The following is a 12,424-nucleotide window of genomic DNA, read 5'->3' as shown; positions in this document are numbered from 1 at the left end:
AACTTACAATGTGTAAATTTCTCTGCGGAGGGATGTTTAAGTTGTTTCTAGTTTGGAGTCACTACAGACAATGATGTTATGTTAGTGTACATATTTTCTGGTGTACATGTAGAAGAGTTTCTTAGGCATATTTACTTCAAACTGGAATTGCTGCATTATAAGGTATCTACATCTTCAAATTACTAGATAATGCACAATGTTTTTCCAAAATAGTTGTACTAATTTATATGTCCACCAACTGGGGATAAAAGTTCCTGTTGTCAATCTTCCCAACCCAGGGATTGAACCCAGGTCTTCTGCATTGCAGGCAGATTCTTTACCATCTGAGCCAGCAGAGAAGCCCTTTGTCAATCTAGTAGATGTGAGATAGTATCTCACTGTGGTTAAAATGAGTATTTTCCTGATAATTAATATGGTGATCAATTTTATATACATTTGTTGGCAATTTGGAACTCTTCTGGAAAATGTCTTTTCATATTTTTTCCAGTTTTCAATTGGGTGGTCTTATTTTGTCTACCTCCTAGAATATAAATTCCACAAGGACAGGGATTATTTGTTTTTGTATTCCTAGCTCCTATAGAATAGAGCTCCCAGTCACAGTAGGCATCTAATAATAATTGTCAAATTAATGAGCATAAGTTTGGATACCACATCCATAAGTCTGGATTACCCCACAAGGATAAAAAGGAGGCCTTTTAATATCTTTAAGATTTTATTTTAGTGACTAGCTCTAGTTTGAGGCTGCATATTTGGCTAAGCTTTTGAAAAAACTAAAATCTAAAAGTTTCCAGCTGTTAGTCAATTAATCTTGTTAATTATCCTTTTAATTTAATCAACAAATGTCAGAAAGTCCTTATTATCCCACTGAAATGTCTTTTAATACAGTAGTCTTACCTCAGGTAAGTACCATACATGAAGAACAATCCCATCATTATTCCATTTAAAATAAAAATCACACCAACATAAAAGCAAGCAGGGTCTCCCAATCCTTTAAAAAGACACAGATTATTAAGTATTTAATGAGTAAATGACTATATAGCAATTGAGCATAATTATCTCAGTGCTTTGTAATCAAGAGCTCATGAATTAGCTGAAAGCTTTGTGGCTCAGACTGCTGCTCTATTTAACAGTTACATTAGTACTTTCCCCATAAATGAGGTATTATTGGTTACGTTTATATTTTTCTTCACTGAAGTATAATCATACTGTAATGATTAGTTGGTGCTTCATTTTATTTAGGTGATGCTCCTATTGTTCAGCATCTAGAACTGTCTATAGAGTTACTTGATAAATCACAAGAGAAAATCCATTACGTTAATTTTATCCTGGATGACTAAGATATGGCCCCTGACCTTAAGACGCAGCTTTAGTCTATAGGAGACAAACTGATCCATTACTATGTATAGCCAGGACCATAATATTTACTATATTCCATGTATAAACACCACGTACATGGGCTATATTGACACAGACATAATCTACTAAGTGCTTTTCCATTATCATCTCACATAATACTCAGAACAAATCTTTGAAATTACCTGGTACGAAAATACGTTTTTCAATGGTTGAGAAAACAACACAGAAAACTTAACCTGCCAAAAGTTATTTAGCTGTAACTGGTGGAGTCAGGATTTGAGGGCTAGCCTTTCTGATTCCTTCTACTTCTCTGATCATTCCTTTTCAGTCTGTCCTAATAATTCCTCTTCTTATACACACCCTCCTTCAATGTTGGACTACTTTAGGATCTGTCATATGCCCTCTTCCAAGTCTGCATATTCTCCTTAAGGAAATTCTTTCACTTCCATGGTTCCAATTACCATCTACATACAGATGATGCCAAGTCTACATTCAAATGAGAACTCTTATTCCTGTACGTATGTACATAGGTAGCCACTTGACATCTCTACTTTGCAATCTCTCAGATACCTCAAATTAATGAACCAATTCAAACCTGCTACTTTTATAATGTTTCTTACCATTTTGAATGGAGGGATTCAATTACTTAAGCCAGAAACCCAACAATATTACATAAATTCATTCTCTTTCCCATCAATCATCAAATCCATTCATTTTCCAGTTACCTTTCCTGCAATCACTTGCTGAGAGAAAAATAGTTTCCCACCTGGACTCACTGAATTCACTTTTGCCCTTTACTAATTATCTTTTCCATGTAATTGCCAAAATCATGTTTTAAAAATAAAAATCTGTCAAAATTCTTCAATGAATACATATAATATCCTTAGCCAGTAAATGGTTCTTTGTTATCTGACTCTTGCTTACATTCCAAACATCATTTCACACCATGTTTTCTTCTTAACTGCTCAAGGAAGTCTCGCTTTCTTTCAATTCTCTCTTGCTTCAGAACTTTGGAATATGCTGGTCCCTATTCTCGAAACACTTCACTTATCCTCAGCAATCTTATTTTCTTGTTTGTAATATCCACCACAGTTGTACCTGCTAACATCCCTCTTATGCTGTAAAATCTATAATGGTAAGGCCCCATGTTTACCAGGTATATCTTAGGATCCCAAGTGCCAATACTAACCTACCACTTAGTGGCAACTTAATAAATACCATATATATACATATATAAGGTGATTTTATTCCATCCCTCAGAAAAGGTTCTACCTTCCATGCTGGCTGAATCTCTCATTTTATGAGGCATTCTCTCAATTCCTTTGTACAAAAAAGTTTAACTATCCTCAAATATCTTCTACCACTACTGTTTTAGATATTATAAAGATCATCTGAGGAATAAGTAAAAATGTAAGGGAAACATGAAAATACAGATTTAGGATATATTCTGAGAACAGAATGTTATTGCACACAGGTTAACAGAAAATATATATATATAAAACAATGTTGTAGAGAATATGAAAAAGAAAAAAACAACTATGTAAGTGTTATGCAAGTAGATACATGTGATTGCAAATAAAGGTTTCAAGGTACAGCATCATACTTAGATTGTAATAGTGATAAATCACAAATATCTTAAATAGCAATGACAATTACAGGTTCTGTAAAACTGTTAAATGATTCTTAAAGTAGTTCTCTGACAAAGATATTGATGTAGAAGATGTATATGAAGAGTTTGATTAGAACTATTCATTGACTGTGAGAACACAAAAAAGTAGAACTTCTAAAGTAATCTATTCTTATGTCTGATTTTTAAATATTTATGCATGACTAAATTTTTACATTAATTATGTTAACTATTACAGGTAGAACTGTGACTATTTGATCTACCTCCCCCAAATTTACATATTCAAGCCACCTCAGAACCTTTTTGTACCTTCTGAAATGAAGGAATGTCTTATAATCAGTATGACCTTACACAGATACATATTAATATTCAAATTAAATTCCAAATTAATACTCATGTTAGTAAGTACACTGCCTTCTCAAAAAATTATTTTAAAGGGTAAAGGTAAATATTTAGGTGAATCAGTTCTATAGTGTTTTTAAAGAAAAAATCAATCATAGTAGTTTATAATAATTCTTAGAGAGTCATAATATTATAAAATGTTTATGTAAACGTTAATGACAATATACAACAGCATTTTAGGAAGAAACATGCCTTCACAGCTTTGAACATCATTTAGAGGTTCTATTCTGGTCACGTTCCAGCAGGTCTTAGTTTCTAACCCAAATAAATTCATTATTCCCACACATGTGCGAAAGCAGAAGGCTAGAATCACCTAAAAAAGATAAAATAAAAAAGATAATAGATATACATTATCTTCATAATTATAATTTTCCCAAAATATCATTTTATGATTGCTGCCATTAACATTATAAACTTTGATGAATTTATTTAAATCATTTCACGTAGGAAACAGTCATTTAAAAATTTTATATACACACACACACTATAAAGTTGTGTATTACTGAGTAATGCACAGCTACACAATTTATGTTGTGACTGACATCTCTGTAATATACTCGTTTAAACAACTGAAACAGAATAGAAGCTGTAAAATCAAGCATTAAGTATATAATTAAAATATGAAGATAATAGCAAACATACAAAGCATTACAGGAGTATTTTATAACATTTCTCTTGGGTCCTTGAACTTATTCTCTTCATAGTCTAAAAACCAACTCATAGTCTATAAAAACAACTGCACGTGGAATAATAGCTCCTATGCCCATTAAGCATTAACATTTGATCAAGCAGATTTAATTAACCAATCCTTCCCAATCTGAAATCTGCTTTAAAATTTTTAAAGACAAAGGAAATTAGCAACAAAAAATTACAAAAAAAAATGCTGATTCCTGGGAGATTGTTTTAAAAAAATAATTTTATCGATTTGAGAAAAATAATGCAGATCACTGTGCGGGGGCGGGGGGCGGGCAGGGGTGGTGCAAGTTAAAAAATAAACACTCCAAAGGGAAAATAAAAATAACCTAGAACTAACTACTTTTACTGTTTTGGTGACCATCCTTCCAGTTTCTCCCTAGGCACAAAAGACAGGTAGCTGGTGTCAGTGGGGCTTCCCTTGTGGCACTGGTGACAAAGAACCTGCCTGCCAGTGGAGGCGAGACATAACAGACGTAGGTCCCATCCATGGGTCGGGAAGATCCCCTGGAAGAGGGCACAGCAACCCACTCCAATATTCTTGCCTGGAGAACCCCATGGACAGAGGAGCCTGAAAGGCTGCAGTCCATAGGGTCACACAGTGTCGGACACGACTGAAGCGACTTAGCATGCACACATGCAGAGTTATTCATTGTACAATATTATACAAGTAGTTAATGTAATACACATCAGTAAATATCATAAACAACTTCTCACGTATAATACAGATTTACTATATCACTTAATTTTGTAAAACTGACATTCTGCTAAAATTTATAACTTCTTTTGTATTTTTCATAAATGTACAAAAATTTGTCACATTAAATGTATGTGCAAAATCTAGAATTACACTCCTTTATGAGGTGTCATTTAATATAGTAAGAAAGCATGACTTTGAAGTAAAAATAAACAAAAAATTCTGACTCTGCAAGTTACGGTTTCTATGGTGTGAAGTAATCCTTCAGCCTCTGAACCTCAGCCACCTCATCTCTAAAATGACATTAATGATCACCTTACAAGAGTGATAGGAGATTAGAGCTTACATATATATAAGTGCTGGTATAGAGTAAGCATTAAATGCCTTTGCCTTTTTAAAACACATTGTTTCAAACTCATATTTTTAGATGAGAAATAATCTCCTTGTGAACACGAAATATGGACATTTACTTGAACACTGAAGTACCACATAAGGCTGCAAGCAAATGTAAGTCTTCTCCATATTGCATCTATGCAATATGAAAATAAGACTGGACGAGTCCTTGTTGGCTGTCATTTACATGCTTTCAAGTTATAAAAATGACTGAACTACACTATCATGATTACTTTTTCATAACATCAAAGAAACTGAAAATTGTGCAAATTTTTCAATAAATTTTTTGACAAGCAAAAAGAAAAAACTAGCTAATGTTTTAGAGACCATACTGATGGAAATTAGTGGAACAAAAAGCAGAGATTTAACTATATAAAATTCCAAAAATAACTCAAAACTAAAAATAATAATGATCAAACACTGGAAGAACTTGGCCTAGTCTGATAAGCTAAATCCTTATCTTATTTATATAGAGAGTAAGTCAACATTAACTAAAGTTGAAGATTCAACAAACAGTTTTTTTCTCTTTGATTTTTCTATTTTCACTAGAATTATCCAGATAATCATTAGAGGAAATAAGGTCAAAGTGCCTCTGAAAAGTAAGATGGGATATGGAGAAAACTGCTGCAGAAAACTGCTTCTTTCATCTTAAATCTTATGTAGGTCTATACAATTGTTACTACCACAAATTACATTGAAAAGCACTTATAGAAATCAAAGAAAGAAAGAAATCTGAGAAACCCCTAAGTTCTTTGAAATTCAATAATACAATATTCAAATATCCAATGGATCAAAGAAGAAACCACATGGAAAATTAGAAAATCACTTAAACTAAATGAAAATGAAAAAAAGGCAATATTTAAATAATGTAAATGTCCACTTTTGGGAAATAGAGTAGAGGTACTTTTCTCTATTCCTACAAGTACAACTAGAACTTCTGCAAATCATGTAAATCAAACACAAGAAGAAAGGTAGAAAATAAGAAGGCACACTAGCTAGGAATCTCAGGACCCAAGGAATGACATGGTGGTAAGTTCCCTGGACTTTGCTTTTGCCTTATTTTCTCAGATTTGCAGTCAGAGTCTAGCAACCAGAAACACCACTGGGGGCTTAAACGGCATTCAGAAAAGGCCTACTCTTTCTAGCCAAAGGACTAGGAAAGTGGCAGCCTAGAAATAGATAACTTTCAGACAATAAAAACAACCAAACACTCAAAAAACAATACATATATATATATGCACACACACACACACACACACACACACACACACACACATACGTAGTACCATTCCCTTCAATAGAGGTCAAATGGAGTATGTAAATAAAAACTTTATCTGGGTTTTTAAATTCTCTAAACACAATGAATTTAAGCTACAAATTAATAACAAAGATAAATCTTCAAACACTTGAAAACTGAAAGAAACCCACTAAACCAACTAAAAAAAGTCCATGGACCAAGTAATCAACCTCAAGGGAAATAAAATATATTGAATCAAATTTTTTAAAAAGTACAAGGTTTCCAAGTCCAGCATGTAAAAAGCTTATAATTTGCCACTCCATTCTAATAAGAAAAAAATTAAACAAGCTGAAAAGTAAACTCTTCTTAGATCCATAAAAGAAGTGAAGTCACTAGGCAAACTGATGCTCCCAGACTGTAAAGATTGACAGGCAAATACAGAGAATCACAACTTATTGGAGCAAAAGCCCAGGGGTAGAAACCTCCATGGGAGCCAGACGGAGAGACGGAAAACCTAAATTATAATTGATGAATGGCTAGAGGCACAGTGTAGACAACTCTGAGAATCAAAAACTCCAGGGAGATCCAGTAATAGGGATAATGCCCACATATTTATGAATTTTATCTCTAGGAGATCACTAGTTTCTTACAGTGATATCAGAAAAAAATCTCCTGTGTCTGAGGGGGAAGTGGAAAGAGGAGCATTTTGAAATACACCAGAGCACTCTGTGCTTAACAAGGCCTGCCCTTGAGAGACCATTCTACCAGTAGGCCTAACCAGTTAGGGTTTTATCAGAGCCTAAACTACAGGGTGGCAGAGTAATACCCAACTCCACCCCTCTATGTGAGAGAAGGGAAATATCCAACTGCAGCCCAGTCTAGTCATCCTGCTGTACCTAAATGGGAAACAAAAACCAAGAAGCAAAGTTCATAATCCAGAGGTACAGGTTCACAAAAGATTGAGACCTAATTACAGAATTACAGAATGCTTTCCTTACACTATTAAAGGCCTATTTATGGCAGCTCTTTGCACCCAGTACCTCAAGCTAGCTATTAAGAAAGGCATCATAAGGCACTAAAAGCCAAAACATAGTTTGAAGAAACAGAGCAAGCATCAGAACCAGACTTAGATATGACATGCATGTTGGAATTGTAAGACTGGGAATTCAGAACAACAATAATTAATGTGCTAAAGGCTCTAACAGATAAAGAAAAGAGCATGCAAGAACAGACTGGCAATGTTAGCAGAGAAGTTCTCTATACACTGTAACAGAATACACTACAACAGAAATCAAGAATGCCTTTGATCTGCTTATTAGTAGGCTGGATCTGGCTGTGGAAAGAATCTCTGAGCTTCAGTATATTTCAATAAGAAACCTCCGAAACTGAAAATCAAAAATATAAAAGACAAAAATAAGAGAACAGAATATCCAAGAACTGTGGGACAACCACAGAAGGTACACCATACATGTAATGGGAATGCCAAAAGGAGAAAAGACAAAGAAACAGAAGAAATATTATGAATAGAAACAATGACTTGGAATTTCCTCACATTGATGTCAGACACCAAACTACAGATACAGAAAGCTTAGAGAACACCAAGCATGATAAACACCAAAAAACGATACCTATTCATAAATCATACATATTGAATATGCATATAACATTAAAACTATAAAAAATTAAAGATAAAGAAAAATCCTTACAGAAGTCAGAAGAAAAACATGCCTTACTTAAGAAGGAATAAAGGTTAATAAGTGCATCTGACTTCTCAGAAACTATTCAATTTAAGAAGAAAATGAAATATTTATAGAGTTGAGAGGATAAAAACCAACTTAGAATTCTGTATCACATGAAATTATCCTTTAAAATTGAAGGAGAAATACTTCCTCAAACAAACAAAAATTGAAAGACTTTGTATGTTTTTTAGAGAGATAAGAAAGATACGGATTAGAAAACTTGGATCCACAGAAAGAGCATCAAAGAAAGAATAAGTGAAGATAAAAAACTTTTCTTTTTCTTACTCTGAATTGATCTAAAGTATAAGAGCTGTGTTAAAAATTATAATAGCAACAGTGTATTCATTTATACATGGTTATGCATGTACTTAAACTTATGTATAATAAACATAAATGACAGCAATGACTCAGGTTTGGAAGGGAGGAATTAGAATTATTTTGTTATTATAAGGTCCTCACGCACACACACACTACCCTGAAAGTGGTTTAGTGTTATCTGAAAGTGATCTTGGATTCATTTTAAATGTATACTGCAATTTCTAGGTCAACCACCAAAACAAGTTAAAAAAGAAAAAAGAATTATAACTAATACGGTAAGAAAGAGAAAATGAAATAATATAAAATGCTCAGTTATAACCACAAAAGGCATGAGAAGAGTGGACTCAAAATAAGAACAAAAACAAGGGCAACAAATATAAAATATTGTAGCCACAAATATAGTTGATATCAATCTAACTATGTCAATAATCACTTTGAACATCAATGATCTAAATGCACCAATCAAGAGACAGAGATTATCAGAGCAAATCAGAAAATCAAGACTCAAACATACTTTGTCTAAACTAACTTTAAATATAAAGACACATGTAGATTAAGAGTAAATGAAGAGGACTTCCCTGGTGGTCCAGTAGTTAAGAATCCGCCTGCCAATGCAGGGAACGTGGGTTCGATCCCTGGTTGGGGAAGATTCCATGTGCTACGGAGCAACTAAGCCTGTGAGCCACAACTACCAAAGCCCATGCACCCTAGAGCCCATCCTCTGCAACAAGAGAAGCCACTGCAATGAGAAGCCTGTGTACCACAAACAAGAGTAGCCCCACTTGCCCCAATTGGAGAAAGCACAGCAACAAAGATCCAGTGCAGCCAAAAATAAAATAAATATGTTTTAAAAAGAACAAATGAATAAAGATATACCATGCAAAAACTAATTAAAAGAAAAGAGTAGTTGTACTAATTTCAGACAGAGCAAAACTTCATGAAAAGTTATCAGGGATAAAAAGTGGTATTACATAATGATAAAGGGGTCAGTCTAAAAGGAGACACAGCAATCCTCAATGTGCCTGCATCTAACAATGGGGCATAAATAAAATCAATAAGCCTCCAGCCAGGTTAAGAAAAAAAGAGAAAGAACACAAATTACTAATATCAGAAATGGAAGAGGGGTCATTCTTGCACATCTCATATACATTAAACGGATAGTAAAGGAATAATGGGGCTTCCCTGGTGGCTCAGTGGTAAAGAATCCACCTGCCGACGCAGGAGACATGGGTTTGATCCCTGGGTCAGGAAGATCCCTTGGAGAAAGAAATGCCAATCCATTTAGGTATTCTGGCCTGGAAAAGTCTCATGGACAGAGGAGCCTAGTGAGTTTCAAAAGAGTTGGACCTGACTGAGTAACTAAACAACCACCACAACAAAAGGAATAATGAACAACCCTATGCCCACAAATGTGATAACCTACGAACCAACTCCGTCTGCGAATCCGTGGCTCCTTCCCATCTGGCTTGTCTATTACACTGGCCATTACTGCCATGCTAAGGTTCTATTCTTTAAGATCATGTGAGAATAATTTCTGGGGTTTTTTGATCTAGGAAAGGAACTTTTGATACAGTGCTCAACTATAAGGACACATACAACAATCAATAAACTTTATAGATCCCTTCCTTCCTATAAATCATCATTTTGCTTATAACTTCTATCTGATAAACGAAGAAATACCTCTACAAACATTTGTCCCAAAACATTGCTTACCTCTGGATAAAGATGGAAGCGTTTCACTGTATTAATTACAAGGGGATATTCAGTGAGCCTGTCATTCATAATCATCCATAGTCCTTGCAAAAATGAAGGTGCTTCAACAATGGTCTTGAAGTAGGAATAATAAAGTCCCTTTTAAAAAGTATAAATTGTCAACGTAAGTAAAGCTTTTAAATACTTACTTTTCTAACTCTATTTAGACAATTTATTCTGAAAAGGAAAAAAAGATCGATAATAAGACTTCCTAATTTCTACTTACTACTGCATTCTTGAATGCAAACAAAAGCATACCTTTTCAGGTATGCTTTCAATTAGCAAAACTTAATTTTTATTCTTTAATTAAAAATTTTAATTTAGTCACAATTAAAGGCAAACAAAAGAGCCAGTTTCAGCTCTTCTCTTGGCCCCTAATTAGCTCATCTGGACAATCCTGGCTTCTCTTAATTGTAAATTTCTGCAATTCTGTCATTCTTCATCCCATTTAATCCCCACAACAATTATGTAAAATACAGTAGATTACATTATCCATTTTACAGATTCGGTGTCAAAAGAACAGAAAAAATATTAAAGAAATGATATCAAAAGTTCTCTAAAAGAGATTATCTGGAAATCAAAGAGAGCTTAAAAAATTTTTTTAGAGAGTCAGCTAAAACTGGCCAACTCTACCCCAGGAGAAAGCAATTTCCAATAATTCTGATATGTCTGTATCACTTCTTAAACTTTGTCTTTGTTTTCCTTTCCTCAGCTATTATAATTGATCTTTACTATCTTATAAAGAAGTCTGCCTTTAGGAAAGGAAGAGAATGTGACAAAAGAATCCTGAAACACTTTTCTGTTGTATATATTTTATTTTTTAGATTCCATATATCAAAATACGTGTAAAATAGAGTATTTGTCTTCCTCTGACTTATTTCACTAAGCATAATACTCTCTAGGATCATCCATGTTGTTGCAAATAGCAGATCATCATTCTTTTTTACGGTTAATATCCCATTGCATATATATGTATATATACACATCTTTTTTATTCATCTGTTGATAGACATTTGGCTTGCTTCCATATTTTGGTTACTATAAATTATGCTGTCATCAACATTGGGGTTCATGTATCTTTTTGAATTAGCATTTTTTTTTTTCAGATATATGCCCAGGAAAGGAATTGCTGGATCATATGGTAGTTCTATTTTTAGTTTTTTGAGAAGCCTGTACACTGTTTTCCACAGTGGCTGCACTGATTTACATTCCCATCAACAGGGTAGGAGAGTTTCCTTTCTTCAAAATTTTCATCAACATTTGTTGTTTGTAGATATTGCAATGGTAGCCATTCTGACTGGTGTGAAGTGATATCTCATTGTGGTTTTGACTTGCACTTCTCTAACAATTTGTGATGTTGAGCATCTTTTCATGTGCCTGTTAGCCATCTGTATGTATTCTTTGGAAAAAGTTTATTCACATCTTCTGTCAATTTTTCATAATTTTTTTTATATTGAGTTGTATGAGCTGTTTATGTATTTTGGATATTAACCACTTTTCAGTCACAGCATTTACAAATATTTTCTCCCATTAAGTAGGTTGTCTTTTAGTTTTGAGAATGGTTTCTTCAGCTCCTCAAAAGCTTTTAGGTTTAACTAGGCTCTATTTATTTATTTCTGCTTTTATTTATTTCGCCTTAGGAGACAGATCCAAAAAAACACTGCTACAATTTATGTCAAACTGTGTTCTGCCTATGCTCTCTCCTGGGAGATTTATGGTTTCAGGTCTTACATTTATGTCTCATCCATTTTGACTGTATTCTTGCTTACAAAGTAAAGACTAAAACACTTTTTATTTAAATAATAAACCTATAGGCCAGGTTTCAAAAACAAACTTATTGTTACCAAAGGGGAAATGTGGGTGAAGGACAGGGAGAGATAAATTAGGAGCTTGGGATTAACATACACACATTACTATATATAAAATAGATAACCAACAAGGACCTATCATATAGTACAGAGAACTCTATACAATATTCTATAATAATCTACAGAAGAATCTGAACAAGAATGAATATATGTATAACTGAATCAGTTTGCTATACACCTGAAACTAATACAACATTTTAAGTCAACTATATCCCAATAAAATTCTTTTTAAAAACAGCAAAAATAAAATAAACCTACAATAGTGTGAGAAACAGTGCAATTCACCAAAATTCATTTCAGATCCTAATAAATTTGCACCTTACTATTCTTAAACTACAAATG

The 12,424-nt window shown here is 33.7% G+C and overlaps 1 protein-coding gene across 9 annotated transcripts in view; it reads right to left on the bottom strand.

The window, feature by feature from the left end:
* Window positions 1-12,424, bottom strand: part of DPY19L2 (dpy-19 like 2) — a 79,798-nt gene that overhangs the window by 61,745 nt on the left and 5,629 nt on the right. For all 9 annotated transcript variants that reach the window (XR_014066781.1, XR_014066782.1, XM_081534250.1 and 6 more), the window contains 3 exons: window positions 10,176-10,313; window positions 3,578-3,698; window positions 895-988 (listed from right to left, as the gene is read on the bottom strand). Coding sequence is in view for 7 of the 9 variants with exons in the window: in XM_081534250.1 (XP_081390376.1) it covers window positions 895-988; window positions 3,578-3,698; window positions 10,176-10,313 (353 nt within the window). In the remaining 2 variants the exon portion in view is untranslated. The remainder of the gene's footprint in view (window positions 1-894; window positions 989-3,577; window positions 3,699-10,175; window positions 10,314-12,424) is intronic.

The sequence above is a fragment of the Giraffa tippelskirchi genome, chromosome 10, assembly GCF_054371585.1.
Source record: "Giraffa tippelskirchi isolate mGirTip1 chromosome 10, T2T-mGirTip1v1.2.pri, whole genome shotgun sequence".
Lineage (NCBI taxonomy): Eukaryota > Metazoa > Chordata > Mammalia > Artiodactyla > Giraffidae > Giraffa > Giraffa tippelskirchi.
Note: the sequence above shows the minus strand (reverse complement) of the source record. Positions and strands in the feature narration are given on the sequence as shown.